Here is a 17300-nt window from a genome sequence, read left to right on the forward strand (position 1 = left end):
GCCTATGGCAAATAGGGGGGCAGGGGGGGACACTTCAAGATGATAGTTTGTCAGAAATCAGAAATTGGTTTCACAAACTATTTTCAATAATATCAACAATATAATGTCATTGTCATATTAATATCATAATATGTGGCATAGCTTCATCCCTTCATAGATCACTGTGGGGAGTTAATTTATTTTCTCCTTCAGTTAGTGATGCATAGACTAAGAATAGTACTGAAAAAATGGACTATTTTTATAGACATTAAGGAAAATAACTACTTTTGTTTCTAAACTGGCCATTCCCCTCCTCCCCCCAAAACTACTAGTATATATCAGCTTCTTTTAAGCCAATCAGTGATACTTCTGTTTTGGGCTTCAGATAAAGAACAAAAAATGCTGATTAATAGTCATCCTAGAACAGAACAGAATAGAATAGTTGGAAGGGACCTTGGAGGTCTTCTAGTCCAACCCCCTGCTTAGGCAGGAAACCCTATACCATTTCAGACAAATTGATATCCCATTTCTTCTTTAAAACTCCCAGCGTTGGAGCATTTACAACTTAATTAATTCAATTAATTAATTTACAACTGATTCATTGTTCTCACTATTAGGAAATTTCTCTTTAGTTCTAGGTTGCTTCTCTCCTTGATGAGTTTCCACCCGTTGTTTCTTGTTCTGCCCTCAGGTGCTTTGGAGAATAGTTTGACTCCCTCTTCTTTGTGGCAAGCCCTGAGATATTGGAACACTGCTATCCTGTCTCCCCTGGTCCTTCTTTTCATTAAACTAGACTTACCCAGTTCCTGCAACCGTTCTTCATATGTTTTAGCCTCCAGTCCCCTAATCCTCTTTGTTGCTCTTCTCTGCACTCTTTCAAGAGTATCTTTTTTACACGGTGATGACCAAAGCTGGGTGCCTAAAGTAATATATTTATTTCAATAAATTAAAACAATAGTGTGGTGCAGGTTTGTTTCCATTATAAGAAAATATATCATCCATCTCTTCATTGAAAAGAAGTAGATAATTGTTCTGTTGCTGGGGTTGCTTCAATTCCTATCCTACCTGATTTAGTTTAATTTATAAAAAAATAAAATAAACAGGAATCAAGCTTCCCGCAGTGCAGAGGTTTCCAAATATCTTTATTTATTTTTTTAAAAGCCTCCATGCTCCACAATAGAAAGTTTTTAGCTTCGTATTCACAGAGGTGGGTTCCTACTGGTTCGAACTGGTTCAGCCGAACCGGTAGCGGTTTGCTGGCCTGATTCGCCGGAACTGACAGCGACCCAGGCCTGCCACACCTCCGAACCGTTTCCTTGGTCGGCCCGACATGTTTTTTTTTTTAATTTCATTTTAAAATGTTCTGTGCATGCGCCGATCTATTTATGGGCAACTGCGCATGCCCACAGAGCAAAATTGGGTGTGCACTAAACCGGCAATAATGCCAGCAGCAACCCATCCCTGGAGCAAAGCACGCCCCTGTGCTCCCACTGCAGTGGTGGGTTCCGGATTCTGTTCCGGATTCCGGATTCCGTTCCAACTGGTACGGTTGGAACGGGCCTGGCGGCGTCCACATGGATGCTTCCGTGAGCCTCCGCGACACTCCAGCTGCTCAGCAGAGCATCATGCAGGCGCTGTATGCACCGTGCACATGCGCAGAAGCGCCGAAGACTTAAAAGACAGGTAAGGACCTCGGGCGGGCGAGTGGGCCCTCCAGAGCACCGTACCGGAACGGTATCCAGTGCTCCAGACAGGCTCCGGTATGCCCATACTGGGGTATACCGCCTGCAACACACAACTGTACCACTGCACCCCACGCATGCCCACATGACCCCTGTCCCCTGCCCATGCACATGTGCCTCCCGCATGTGGCCTGCCCCCAAGCATGTGCGGCAAAGACCTGAAAATCAGCTGGCTGGCGGGAGGTGCTCATGCATGCGCCATGGAGCTGAGATGCGGTGATGGCTCATGTGCCCGCAGAGGTTTGCCATCATGGTGCTATATCATGTCAGACAAATGGCTGTTCACTCACTTCTTCAAAACCTCCATGGTAGATCACCCACAACTTCTGAAAGCAAGCCGTTCCACTGATGAATTATTCTCACTTAATTGTGAGAACAATTAATCAGGAGGCATTTTTTCCGTCTGTCTGGGTTGGATCTCTCTTTGATAATTTTCCATCTGTTGTGTCTTGTTTTGCCCTCAGGTGCTTTGGAGAATTGGTTCAAATCTACAGTAGCACAAACCACCCAAGTTGGCTGATGAATTGAAAGTGCGCACAATTATATCATCCCTTGTGTGAAACTTAAGTTTCCCCTAAATATGGAGTGGAGCTTAAATTGTTGTATCCCCTTCTCTTTTCTTTTAAAATAGTATTTATTACATTTTTAACATTTAAAAGACAAAACACAAATGTACACTTGTAACAGCTTTTCCATATCGGTATCCATATTCTCCGTAACAATCCTATTTACCCCCAAAATCTATTTCTATATCATTATCCTAAGTTATATCCTTATTTAGATACTCTCTATACATTTATACATTTACACTTTATGCCTTAAGTTTGGCATTTACTCTCATCCAGGAATACCATCTATTCCAAATTTGATAGTACTCGGTTTCTTCCCTCTCCTTCATTTCCATAGACAGACTATCCATTTCTGCACATTCATAGATTTTCCTTCTTATAAACGGGTCTGGAGGAGCATCTGTTTGTTTCCAGTTCTGTGCTAGTATGATTCTACTTGCAGTTAATATGTGTAATATTATGTATTGTAATATTTTCTCCATTTTCCCATCAAAGATTCTCAGGAGAAACAATTTCAGCTTCAGCTCTATCCCTTGCTCAGTTCTCTTCCAGTCACTTCCTGATCTTACACCAATATTTTCCAACCTTGGGACAAGTCCGCCACATGTGGTAGCATGTTCCCTGCTTGTACCCACATCTCCAACACTTTGGCAATCTACCACCAGCCAGAATGGCTAAGATGCTGTGGTGGGTTCCAGATCCCATTGAAACCAGTATGGTTGCAATGGGGCCCGGCATCCTCCACATGAATGCACATGGCACGCGCATGCATCTTACCTTCCATTGACATCTCCGCCAACCTCCATGATGCTCCAGCTGCTTGGCAGAATATCGCGCAGGCACTGTACACACCATATGCATGCGCAGAAGCGCAGAAGGCTATAAGGACACATAAGGAGTGTGGGCGGGCGGGCGGGCCCTCCAGAGCACCGTACCGTAACAGTACCTGGTGCTCTGGCCAGGCTCTGGTACGCCTGTACTGGGGTGTACCGCCTGCAACCCACCACTGCTAGAATGTTTCCAAATGGCTGTGTCCCCTTTCCAATACGGTTGTTCTTACTATTTACTAGATGCTGGGAAGGATCTTTGATGAGTCTTGCCTATACCTTCAGTGTTGGAGAATAGAGCAGGGGTGTCAAACTCAATTTCATTGAGGGCCTCGTCAGGGTTGTGCTTGCCTTCAGGGGGCTGGGATGGGGGTGGTCAGGGTGGGGGTGGCCAGCTTGACATCACTTGTGTTAGGGCGCCTGTGGCGGCCCAAGTGCTCTGCCAATGAAAACGGGCTCCGGGGTTTTGTTTTCAGCTGTGATGGCCTCCTGTAACCCACTGCCAATGAAAATGGAGTTCGGACAGAGCCGTGTGTGGCCCTCCGAACCTCGGTTTTTGCTGGCAGAGGCACTTCAGGCCAGTCTTTTGCTGTTTCCAGGGCAGGCCTGCGGGCAAGATCCAACCCCCAGGCCTTGAGTTTGACACCCCCTGTCCTAGAGTGTCAGTTAGGTCTTCAGATTTGCCTTGACATTTTTGAATGAACATGAATGAATTCCAAAATCACAATTAATGCATGGATATGTCCATGTGGAAGCTTGTGGTGTCGATTGGTGGCATCAGGATCTGGTGGCCCGCCAGTGGCCAGCAGAGCTGGCAGCAGATTCAGACAGTGAGGAGGTTGGGGAGGAACATGGGCCAGTCCTGGAGACTGAGGAAGACTCTGATGAGGGCTCTGCATTGGAGGCAGAAAGGGGGCCAGGGCCTTATGACAGTTATCAGCTGCCTTCAGAATCAGACATCAGTGAGGCAGACGAACAGTTGGAACCTGTTCCCAGTGTGCGCATGCACAGTGTTGCCAGTTGAAGGGAACAGCTAAAGAACAGGGGTTGACTTGGGAGTAAGGCCACAGGTGGACAATGAATGACCCCCTCCCAGAGGAAATAAAAGAGGGGTGTAAGGGGAGTGGAGGTTGCAGGAAACAATTAGTTCGCTTAATTGGTTCCTTACTCTCTGAGACCTCTTGCCACATTTTGCAGATATCAGCCTGTCAGCTCTCCAAGCCAGATAAGGTCTGTGACTGTAAATCCTCCCTTAAAAGACTTTGCTGGATGTGAATGAGAGGAATTCACAGCTAATTAATAAAGGGTTTTTTTGTCGGGACAAGGAGTTTGCTTCAGGCTCTTGGAAAGCCTCGGTCAGAACACCCCGTCATTTCTAGCAGGGATAACTTTTATGGAAAGGAATGAAGGAACAGAAACATTTTCATTTTTTCCTCTTTCTCCCATCCCCCGCCACAATTTTCTGCTTTTTGAGATCCCTGATGTGGTCGGGCTGTCCAAACCACAGATGTTGTTTTTTTTTAAAATGCCCAAGTGTATGGTAGCGCTACCGACAGCCAGACCATACTGCAATAGTTATAGCATTTGTAACGTCTAGCATCGTTCTGGGCTTTATTCACATAAGATTTATACAATTTCCATCTGCTGAAATCTGTGACAGCTTTAATCCCAGGCCCTGGAAAAAAAACACACACACATACTTCTCTTTGTGTTATTTTAACACATCAACCAGCTGTTTCATGGATCCCTCCAGCTGCACCTGTGGGTGACGGGAAGACATGAAGTTTGAATGTCTGGGTGGGACGGCATAACATATGTGATATATTTGAAAAAAGAGGATGCCTTTTGAAGGATTTCCATTGTGGCTTAGACAATAAAGTTCTCTAAACTCCTGAGACAACTCTTAGGGCACTTCAGATATCACAACAATGAAAGAGAATGACAGAGTTTTAAAGAACCTTGGAGGTCTTCTAGTCCAACCCCCTGCTCAGGCAGGAAACCCCATACCCGTGATGGCAAACCTATGTCATCTGTGCCACAGGTGGCACATAGAGCCATATCTGAGGGCAAATGAGGTGTTCCCATGTGTCAGCTCCCTCCCGGAAGGAAACTGTTTTCACCCTCCCCAGGCTTCAGGAAAGCCTCCGGAGCCTGTGGATGGTGAAAAACAGGCCCAACAGGCCTACCGGACGTTCAGAAACAAATTTCCGGTTTGCCCATTGGGCCGTTTTTCCCCCTCTCCTAAAGCCTGGGGAGGGCAAAAAATTGGACCAATGGGCCTACTGGAAATTCAGAGGCTTCAGTAAGGCCTGTGTGCATGTGTGTGGGGGGGGGGAAGCACATGGGGGTTGTGCATGCATGTGTGGAGAGGAGGCATTGCATTATAGGTGTGGGCACACACCAGTGGTGGGTTTCAAATTTTTTTAGAACCTCTTCTGTAGGTGTGGCCTGCTTTGTGGGAGTGGCTTGCTGGCCATGTGACTGGGTGAGAGTGGCTTGCCAGCCATGTGACTGGGTGGGGGTGGCCAACATGTAAAATGTGGTGAAACTCACTTAACAACGCTCCTGCTTAGCAACCAAAATGTTGGTTCAGAAACTCTGGCATTCGAAGCTCACAAGCCTTAAAGCTGTCAAGTTACAAGACCTTTCCACCCCTAACCCTTTAGGGGAAAAAAAACCCAGGGGTGTTCAAAGTTGACAGCTTTAAGACTTGTGGACTTCAACTCCCAGAATTCCTCCTCCAGTCATGTTGGCTCAGGAACTCTGGCACTGAAGTGTGCAAGTCTTAAAGCTGTCAAGTTACAAGGCCCTTGCACCCCTAACACTTTAGAGAAAAAAAACTAGGGGTGTTCAAACTTGACAGCTGTAAGACTTGTGGACTTCAACTCCCAGAATTCCTCCTCTCGCTCTTCATCTTGATGATGTGCGGACGGGTGGGAGGAGGGAGCTGGAACTGTTTCTAAATGGCACGGTAGATTTGTGGAACCTCTTCTTGTGTTCAAAAGTTTTATTTCTTTTAAAACAGACATTTCATCATTCCTCAATCCTAAAGAAGAGGTTAGAACTGGCAGGAACCAACCCCTGGCACACACATGTGTGGTATTGCACATGCCCTTTTGGCACCCGAGCAGAAAAAAAACATTTGCCATCACTGTTCTATACCAGTTCAGACAAACAGTTCCCCAATCTCTTCTTAATAACTTCCAGCATTCACAACTTCTGGAGGCAAGTTGTTCCACTGATTAATTGTTCTCACCGTCAGGAAATTTCTCCTTAATTCCAAGTTGCTTCTCTCTTTGATGAGTTTCCATCCATTGCTTCTTGCTAAAGATTGCCAACAAACCACCCAAGAAGCATCTGCTCTTTAGGGCAGGAGTAGAGATTCTGTTGTGATTGCATTACATTTCTTGGCATCCATGAGCATGACTCACGAACAGTGGGCTGGAATTAAAATCCAAAGATATCCACACCATCACACAATCCTTGAGTGACATTCATAGAAAATGAGACTGCCAGCATTCCAAATAGCATCCAAAATTAAATCAGAGTCTGAGGCAAAGCGTTCCTCAAAGTTCCAATTTATTAAGAGAGCCATGTTGGCACATCTGGGAAAACCCGAATCTGAAAGCTTCCCGGTTTTCCCCACCTAGTTGAAAGTTCAAGATCTTGCCTCCACTCCCACAAGTCCATCCCATGGTCCAATCTTCTACTGCCATGCTGGCAGCTTCCACCCATCCGGTTCCGGTCAGGTGCAGAGACAAAGGATGACCTTGGCTTTCTAGAAAGAATGTTGTTATGGCTACATATCATCTAACTCCATACAATCCCCTCTCCCATTTTCCCACAATAGAAAATGCATAGTAGAATAACAGAAAGTGAGGCAGGCCAAAGATCCAAAAGAAAAGATGGCTGCAGGTGTGACGTAGACAGAATGAATGGAATGAGTGGCTCTTGTTATTCCTTTCATTTCCAAGGACTTGGGAAACACAGTGGGCACCTAAAGATAATCCTCGGCTTACGGCCATTCCCTTCCCAACCATTTCTGTTGTGAGAAAATGTTACTTGCAAACTAGTTATGATTGTTGCACCACCTCTGCAATACACTTCTTTGTAATTTGCACGCTTGGCAAGTGGCTCACCAACGTGTAACCGCTTCACAGTGCTTTCGCAGCCCTCCCCAAGCGGTTCTACAGAATCAGCCTGTTGCCCCCAACAATCTGGGTCCTCATTTTACCCACCTTGGGAGGACGGAAGGCTGAGTCAGCCTTGAACCTGGTGAGATTCGAACCTGCCAAACTGCTGTCAGCCAGCAATAAGGCAGAAGTAGCCTGCAGTGCCATGTTCTAACCACTGCACCACCATGGTTGTTAAGTGAAGCAGTGCAGTTGTTAAGTGAATCAGGCTCCCCCCCTTGACTTTGCTTATCGGAAAGTCGCAAAAGGAGATCATAGGATGCCGGGATGCTGCAGCCGTCATAAGTATGAATTTTGATTGTATGGCCGTGCGGATGCTGCAATGCTCATAAGTGTGAAAAACAGGTCACGGGTCACGTTTTTCAATGCCGTTGTAACTTTGAATGAACACTGAACAAACTGTTGTACGTTGAGGAGTACTTGTGAATGCTACCTCCCTGCCCCAGCATTCCCTGCTTCCCTTCACCCTTCTGTTATTCCTGTATTACTGTATTTTCATCATTTATTTTATAGTTTTGCTATTTTGCTACTGTTATGTTTATACTTCTTTTGATTGCTCTGTTTTTACTCTTATAAGCCGCTTAGAATAGCCCACAAAGAGATAGGCAGCAAATAAATTTAACAAATAAAATAAAGCACGCACAGATAGATGATAGATGGATGGATGGATGGATGGATGGATGGATGATAGATAGATAGATGATAGATAGATAGATAGATAGATAGATAGATAGATAGATAGATAGATAGATAGATAGATAGATACAGTAGGTAGGTAGGTAGTTAGGTAGTTAGATAGTTATTTAGGTAGGTAGGTAGGTAGGTAGGTAGGTAGGTAGGTAGGTAGGTAGGTAGGTAGATAGATAGATAGATAGATAGATAGATAGATAGATAGATAGATAGATAGATAGATAGATAGATAGATGATAGATAGATAGATAGATAGATAGATAGATAGATAGATAGATAGACAGACAGACAGACACAGAGAGACAGATAGATAGATACAAAGAGATTGAAAGAGAGATAGAGACAGAGAGATAGACAGAGGTAGATAGACAGACAGACAGACACACACAAACAAACACACTGAGAGAGGGAGACAGATAGATACAAAGAGATTGAAAGAGAGATAGACAGACAGACAGACAGACAGACAGACAGACAGACAGACAGATAGATAGATAGATAGATAGACAGACACACACACACTCACACAAACACACACTGAGAGAGACAGACAGATAGATACAAAGAGATTGAAAGAGAGATAGACAGAGATAAATAGATGGATGGATGGATGGATGGATGGATGGATGGATGGATGGATGGATGGATGGATGGATGGATGGTTGGATGGATGGATGGATGGATGGATGGATGGATGGATGGATGGATGGATGGACGGACACACACACACACACTGAAAGAGACAGACAGATAGATACAAAGAGATTGAAAGAGAGATAGAGATAGATAGACAGAGACAGATAGATAGACACAGACACACAGACAGAGAGATAGATGATAGAGATAGAGATATGCATATGTTTATAATTTTATACAGCCATCTCATTATCCTAACTCTGGGGAGCTAATATCAACAACATAACAGTAAACGCTCAATTGGCAACTGGCAAGGAACTGGAATTAAGGACAGATTTCCTAACAGAATCCCAAGACTGCTTCTTCAAGAGGCAACTGGACTTTCTGATTTTGTTTTGAAGATGTCTCGCTTCTCATCCAAGAAGCTTCTTCAGCTCTGGCTGTATAGTGGGGAATGGAAGGATTTATATTCCTTGCAGACAGTTGGTCATTTTCATTAACCAATACATTTTTATGTTTGTTTATTAGTCATATGCGTAGAATTTCTCCTTATTTTCGGTTCAGTGTTTTAGTGCTCACTGTTTTTCGAATAGTCTAATTTTAATTTTGCTAACAATTTGAATGTAGGCCCCTCTTGATCTTGAGGCCCTAGGCTGGAGCCTAGTTAGCCTATAGGAAAATCCGGCACTGTATACTGTATAAGACACTCCGAAATATAAGACACATCTAGCTTTTGGGGAGGAAAACAGGGGGGGGGGAATCTGCCTCTACCTCCCAGCAATTTGCCTCCTTGAAACAAACAGCAGTGTATACACAATATACACTTTGTGGTGTATTTCTGTGCATGTGTGCCTGACCCATAGAAATAGCAAAGAATAGCAAAGAATTGGAGCAAATAGCAAAGAATTGGAGGAATGTACATTATGGCAGTATATTAATGCCAGATAGTTTTCTTAAATGTAGTCACACTAACTTCTCCCAATTATTTAAATAGATCTACTCCAAACATTACAAAGTTAGGGTCTAATTAGACAAAAGGACACTGTTACATTTCAGACTATACTTTTACAGAAGCTGTTAAAATTAATGTGCTTTCTGGAAGTATAGTTATTATCTGCTATTTAAAAGAAGATACAATAGCACTGGGCCTCTTCAGATCAAGCATCTATTTTAAAAAGCTTCTTCATTTTGTTAAGTTGCCTAGAACATTAATAAAGCAGTCTTGAAAAAATAAGTCTAATTCTATAGGCATTTATAGTAATTGACTTACCACCTCGCAGCAAACAGCCTGATTAGCATTAAAAAAAATCTGCCTCCAGCAATTTGCCTCCTTGCAGCAAAGTTTCACTTTCAATTTCAGCATGGGCCTCCCAATGATCAGCTGTTTTAGGCTGCAGGGATTGCTATAGTCTATTGCCGCCTCTGCAAGCTCCATTTTCCCCATTTGCTCCAAGGAGGTAAATTGCTGGGAGGCAAAGGCTGGGGGCGGGGCGGTGGGTGGATTGGAAACATTCAATGTATAAGACGCACCCAAATTTTCACCCTCTTTTAGGGGGTAAAAAGGGTGCGTCTTATACTCTGAAAAAGTAGCAGCCATTCTGAGTTTCTACAGTGGGGGGCTCAACTGTGTTTGACGAGATGCATTTTAAAAAAATATATATATAAGTAAATAAATGATAGAAATGATTAAGAGTGGCGTTCTCCAAGACCTTACTTTTCGAGTGACATCCAGAATCTTTTCTCTTGCAGCCGTTCCGTAGAGTGACGTTTTCAGTTGTGAGTCAGCCTCAAGACCCACATCAAGGGTCTTTGCAGAGTTGCTATGACAGCGGTCTGGAAGAGTCTGAAACGCCAAGCAGTAAGAGTTCTTCAGGCCCAAGGCTGGGTGCCCTTCCACTCCCAGAGGACAACTACGAAAGGACAACGCCGGATGGCAGTGTTGGTGAGGCAGAGCATATGGAAAATGGTAGGGGCAAACACAACACTCACAACACTCCAATTTGCAGTAGGGAGTCCCATGTCCAGTAGGCTTGGCAAGAGGTCAGTTGGAAGAAAATGGGGGAAGGACGTTGACCGAGAGTTTCAATTGATCTGATGGCTTGCTCCCAATGAGAGGCTTTAATGAGCCCCATTGATGTCTTGATCGGCAGGTATAAAGTTAGATTTCAAGCCCTTTCCCCTCCAGTTTGGACTTACTGGATAGAAAGGTAGAATCTAAATTAAACCAGTACCACTGCTACTAGTAATAACTTCAGTGATGCATACCTAGACATCTGCACATAATTTTCACTGGGTTGGGGCATGCTTCATTTATGACTGCATTAACTGACAACAGTGGGGGGAGGAGATCTGTTAAAAAGAATTAAAACAGAATTCTCCTAAAGCTAGGGAAATAAATCAATATATAACCTAGTTCAAAAGAAAATTAAACTGAAAAGACGATCTATTTCTTTAAGAAATATATATAGCCATGTACCTTTTTTTTTTTTTTTGCTATTATAATTCTCTTAATCATCATTATGTTAAAGATGTCCAGCGTTAGCTAGAAGGGAATAATTATCCTTCAAAGATTATTGTCTTTGCAAAGACTGTGTATGTGCTTCCCATGAACCCACACGATATCTACACATACTAATTAACGTCCATGTGGTATGGGGTGAACTCAATGGATTCAGGGTTTTAAATGGAACCCAGAATTCCAGAATAAAGCATTAATGTGCTTCCTCATTAATGTGTTCAGTTGTCTTTGGGACACCCAATTACAAAGATGTACACCTCAGTCATGATGGCCAAAGCGTTCATTCTCTTTGTCGTAAAACAGTCTTAATCGTGCCAGATTCCATGAATGCTGAATTATTTTAAAAGAATGATAAGTGTCCAGCTTTATTTTCACCCTTGTGCAACTGTTGCAGAAGGGCAAAAAATAATAATGTGTGTGTGTGTGGGAGAGGTGGGGATCAGAACATCTCATTTCAAACCTGAGATTATTCATCTCAGGAACAAAATTGCAATATTTTTTGCCTGTACTGTATTTCTTCTTCTTTTTTTATTTTCTAGTACGAAATAAGCTTGTGTTGGAATTTTGCATCATTTGGGTATTGGGGGTAGAGGAAAGATTTGGTACTTAAAATGAAATGCAGCATAGCGTCATTTTTAAAATTCACCATTTTGCTTTCTGGTGCATTTTTTACAGTTCACTTCTGTACGAGTCTATTCTTGTCTCCCCACCTCCTCCAGTCCTCTCCCCCACCCCCTTCCTTGACCTGAAATTTTCTGAATTAAATTACGATGAATTTTATTTCGGGAGCAACTATAGAAGCTATTAAAAGACAACATGTAAGGGAAATGATAACAAATGAAATGAGTGTGTAAATGAGAAGATTCTTGGGGCTGCAGAATTCGATTGTTTTGCTTTCCTTTGGAGGTGTTTCTATCACTAGTTAATGGATTGATTAATTAGGTCTGAAAAGGGTGGAATTCAGCCGGTTTGGACCAGTTCAGGCAAAGCATGCGATCACCAAACCGGCTGTTAAACTGGTAGATTCCCACCATTGAATAGACCCGTCAATGAAATCATAACAACATTTGAGAGAGGATAGGGGGAAAATCTTTAATATTTGGATGAAAAATGCCCTTTCCTCAGTAAACACATAAGAAAATATAGCCTGTTTTCTTGGGCTTTTATTACTTCACTTATTAGTGGTGGAATTGTTGTTGGGGTGCCTGTTTGAAAAGAAGGGAAAATAAATCTCCCAGTTCAGTTTGTAACATGGGATTCGTAGGAGACTTGAAAGACAAAAATCAAGATTAAATCAGTCTTTTCGCTCATGCTTTGTAATGCCCCACAGTTATAGTGTTTATAACTTTTTATGATCTGCTTATATGACTCAGCCTTGCTGGTAGTTGTGTGTCTCCTACCCTTAGCCATTTCTTAACGTTGGGAGTTATGCTAATGGAAAGACTACTAGTACATCAAGAATGTATTAATCTGATCTTCCGATCTGCCGTCAATTTACAACAGGCCGGTGGAGGAATGTGGATGGGGTGGAATGAATGCAACAGCCGAGTAACAAGGTAGCATTGGTCCTCTAACGGGGTGGAATTCCCACCGAGGGTGTATAGGGTCAAGCAAACAGGAATCTAGAGGCAGAAACAAGAGAGGTGGCCATACATAGACTGAGGTCAAGGGCAGATTTGAGAGAATCCATTTCATTATTTGATGTGTGTGATGCCCCAAGCGCTAGTCTGTTTCTTCCCTAGAAAAAAAAAGAGAGATTAATTGGCCTCTACTCTGGCTGAGAGGTCAACAGATCATTTTTTTTCAGTATGGGCAGAAGATATCCATACCGGGGATTTATAGCATCAGCCAGACACCAACATGGCAATGCAAAGTCTTCTGCATTAGGGATGCATAACTGGTTGACTCTTCAAATCACCAAAAGGTTAGCTGACAGGAGTCAGGCCAGGCCTGGGGACGTAGAAGGTCTTCTCCCTTTATCCAAACCAGACAGGTTAGATGGCTGCAGATCCAGAGTGCTGAAAGACGGAGGCTGTGATTTGATCCCTTTTTCTAATTTCTTCCTCCAGTGCCCGTTTACATGAACGAGTGACTTATATCAGTGCATATCTAATTGCCACCACCGCGGTTGTGCAATCCATTTTGTGCATAAGCGAGCTACCCACAGCTCCATATGACCCTAATAGATAATCACCTCTGGCCTCTCCAAGTGTTGCGACAGGCGGGCCAATTTAATTCAGATTTTCCACGAAGCAACATTGACTTAGAAACCAATTAAGTGGGAGGATAATGCTACAGAACGGATTTTCAGATGTCTCAACAAGGGCCAAGGTCTCCAGGTAAATAAGAAAGGTGACACCATTGATAATTCACTCCGTAGCTCTCTGCATTTTAAGAAGGAGCTCAAAAATAAACTGACATGGATTGCTGGAATTTTTCTTTCCCTATATATAGATATAGGGGTATATTTTCCTGTGGGATATATAAACAGACAGACAGATGGGCAGACAGATAGACAGACAGACAGATGATATAATAGATAGATAGATAGATAGATAGATAGATAGATAGATAGATAGATAGATAGATAGATGATAGATAGATAGATAGATAGATAGATAGATAGATAGATAGATAGATAGATAGATAGATAGATAGATGATAGATGATAGATGATAGATGATAGATGATAGATGATAGATGATAGATGATAGATGATAGATGATAGATGATAGATGATAGATGATAGATGATAGATGATAGATGATAGATACATACATACATAATGATATATAATTAGATAGATAGATAGATAGATAGATAGATAGATAGATAGATAGATAATGATATATAATTAGATAGATAGATAGATAGATAGATAGATAGATAGATAGATAGATAGATAGATAGATAGATAGATGATAGATAGATAGATAATGAAATATAATTAGATAGATAGATAGATGATAGAGAGAGAGAGAGAGAGATATGATATATTAGGCAGGCAGGCAGGCAGGCAGGCAGGCAGACAGACAGACAGACAGATAGATAATATATTAGATAGATAGACAGATAGACAGCAGATACTATAGGAGATATCAGGCTGAGCTGGAGGGAGGAGTCAAATGTATCATAAGTCAAGAGTCCCTGCGGTGCCCGCAGGAAGATCTAAATCCAGCCCACCTTGAACACCTTTCTTATCCCCTACTCTTTTCCCTTGACTGTTAGTTGATCAGATTCTTGTAGAAAGCTTGTAATAAATCTTTGTACTCTTTTGAACTGCCTGAATCTCCTGATTTCCATGGTGCTTGAGAGATACAAGTATATATTGTAGCAGGCTTGCAAATATTGTTGATGCCAGGGTGACAAGTAACAGCAAGAAGACATCATCTTTGTGATGGGTTAAATCAATCACTGATAAAGACATGCAGATGATGAGCATAACCTTAAGTATATTTATTATTATTATTATTATTATGGTTCACGGTATTAAGAACATGGTTTAATTAATTATAGTTAATTTAATGCCTGATGGGAAAAAATGGAGATGCCCCAACATTTGGAGTCTGTGTCTCCATTGAAATGTCTCAAGAGACACTGAATTAATACATTGACATAGACATCCCACAGCTCATCTACTGGAGTTTCTCCTTAGAAAGTTTGTAACTTTCTGGGTCATAGATGATCATGGAATTAAATAAAAAAAAGAAAAAGAAAAAAAGAAAAAGAAACAACAGTTTTCATTGCGTGTTCATGCCTATGACAAATTGAGTGATTTTGCTCAAGCTGCAAGTCCAATTTACTGTTCCTTTTTCAATCGCTTCTGATATCCATCCGTCTCCAAAACCTCATTATTATATACTTAAAGTAGCATAATTTGAATCCCTGCTTGGAATATCAAAAACTGGTATGACAAAATTCACAATTCCTTCAAAACTCTACTTCCAGTAATTCTGGTACTATTCTGCAGCTAAGATCTCTCTCTCTCTCTCTCCCTCCCTTCCTCCCTAACTCTCTCCCCCTCTCTCTCCCTCTTTCTGTTTCTCTCTCTCTGTGTCTCCCTGTCTTTCTGTGTCTCGCTCTGTCTGTCTCTCTCCCTCCCCTCTCTCTGTATCTCTCTCTCTTTCTCTCTCTATCTGTCTGTCTTCCCCCTCTCTCTCCCTCTCTCTGTTTCTCTCTCTGTGTGTCTCTCTGTCTTTCTGTGTCTCTCTCTGTCTGTCTCTCCCCCCTCTCTCTGTGTCTCTCTCTCTGTCTCTGTCTCTGTCTCTCTCTCTATCTGTCTGTCTTCCCCCCCCTCTCTCTGTCTCTGTCTCTCTCTCTCTCTTTCTCTCTCTCTGTCTCCCTCCCTCTCTCCCTCCATTCATCCATCCCCTCCATAGGTGGGTTGCTCCCATTTCGGCCTGGTTCAGCCAAACTGGTTGTGGTGGCATCAGGAGGTTCCACCCACCTGTTTGAAGGCTTCTATGCATGCGCAGAAGTGTTGCGCACACACAAGAGCGTGCATGCACACATGAGTGAACTGGTAGTAAAACCAGTACAAATCCACCATTGATCCCCTCTCTCCCTCTCCCTCTCCCTCTTCCATCTATCTATCTACCAGTATCTATCTATCTATCTATCTATCTATCTATCTATCTATCTATCTATCTATCTATCTATCTATCTATCTATCTATCTATCTATCTATCTACACACACAAATACACAAAGATTCATACTCAGTATGCATCATTCAACATACAGAGTTTCCTTAAAGGCAGGACAAGGGAGTTTAAAAGCTGAAATTAAACTGTGGGAGGAAGAGAGTAACTCATTCCCTCTCTTCCTCCTACAGTTTAAGTTCAATGAGAGTAACTCATTCCCTCTCTTCCTCCTACAGTTTAAGTTCAATTTTTAAACTCCCTTGTCCTGGCTTTAAGGAAACTCTGTATGTTGAATGATCCGCTTAGCATCATATTTGTGTTAAAGAATTACCACGAGAATCAAAAGCAGCTCTTTTGATTGGAATCATAGCAGGGTCCCCATGGCATGGGAAGTTTTGCAGGAAAACATGAGCATGAATTCATGGGTGCACACACTCATGTGCTTAGAGAACCAATCTGGTGCTTAATTGTTACAACTTCAAATATTTATTGTTTCATTTTGTCCAGTATGAAAAGGCTCAATTATAATTAGTTGATGGAGATATGTATTGATTTTAAAAATTTAGAAAGCTATTTCTTGGTCTATCAATGAAAGCTTCCAGATTCCCACCTCTGCCTTTTCAAGGGAAGATGATAAGGGAAGAATGAAAATAAGGAAAAGAGAAGGCAGACACGTTTGATAGTGGGAGATACAGGCTGTCAGAGTTTGTTGCTGAAAAATCAAATCCAGAAAGCATCCAGAGATAACTGATTCAGTTGGATTCATTAACTTCTTTATATATCTAAGAATAGATGAATAAAGGTACAATACCAACAGGTGATTCTTCCAAGTAAACACAAGGCAGAAGAGTCACAGGCAAACACCAGCAGTTAGTTTCATTTCAGCAGACAAGCCCAGACAGACTGCTAGTTTACTTCTCAGAGGAGCAGACTGCTTAAGTTTCTGTTTCAATTCTCTGCACAGATTCAGATCTGTTTAAGCTTCCATTGGCTGACTTAGTTGCTATGCCTATTCATTGGCTGACTTTGTCCTCATGTCTCTCCCAGGCATGAAAATTTTAACACAGACAGTGATATGTGATTTCCCCCTGCTGTTTGTTTGGTGTGTGTGTGTGTGTATAATATTTATATTTATATAAATCTTTTGTTGTGTACATTACAGAACCAATTAATTCAAGCTGTCTGGGGCTGTTCTGCTTCGTAATCATATGACTCACATCAGTAGTGATTTTTCACACATTGTTAGCAACAAATCTTCTTGCAAATAGAAAACTAACATAGAAGAGAAAAAGAGTTGCATCGTTTTAAAAAAAAAACACACACAACCAGGCTCGCTTTCCATAGAGGGTCTGTGTATTTGTTATGTTTGTAGCTACACCGAAGAACCTTCCAGTATGGAATCTCTACTTTTATTGCATGTTAAGAAAATGGATGTCCAAAATATTTCTTTTTCTGCTTTTGTTTCCAATGAGTTGAGTGAGATAGCATTGCTTTTAAAATTATT

General features: G+C 42.1%; 1 protein-coding gene across 1 annotated transcript in view; it reads left to right on the top strand.

Moving 5' to 3' along the window:
* Positions 1-17300, top strand: part of PCDH7 (protocadherin 7) — a 491029-nt gene that overhangs the window by 232560 nt on the left and 241169 nt on the right. The window contains exon 2 of the mRNA XM_087723699.1: positions 10386-10602. Coding sequence (XP_087579825.1) covers positions 10386-10602 — 217 coding nt within the window. The remainder of the gene's footprint in view (positions 1-10385; positions 10603-17300) is intronic.

This window comes from Thamnophis sirtalis, unplaced genomic scaffold (genome assembly GCF_051295495.1).
Source record: "Thamnophis sirtalis isolate CommonGarterSnake01/CBP01778 unplaced genomic scaffold, rThaSir2_p1.2 scaffold_10, whole genome shotgun sequence".
NCBI classification, from domain to species: Eukaryota; Metazoa; Chordata; class Lepidosauria; order Squamata; family Natricidae; genus Thamnophis; species Thamnophis sirtalis.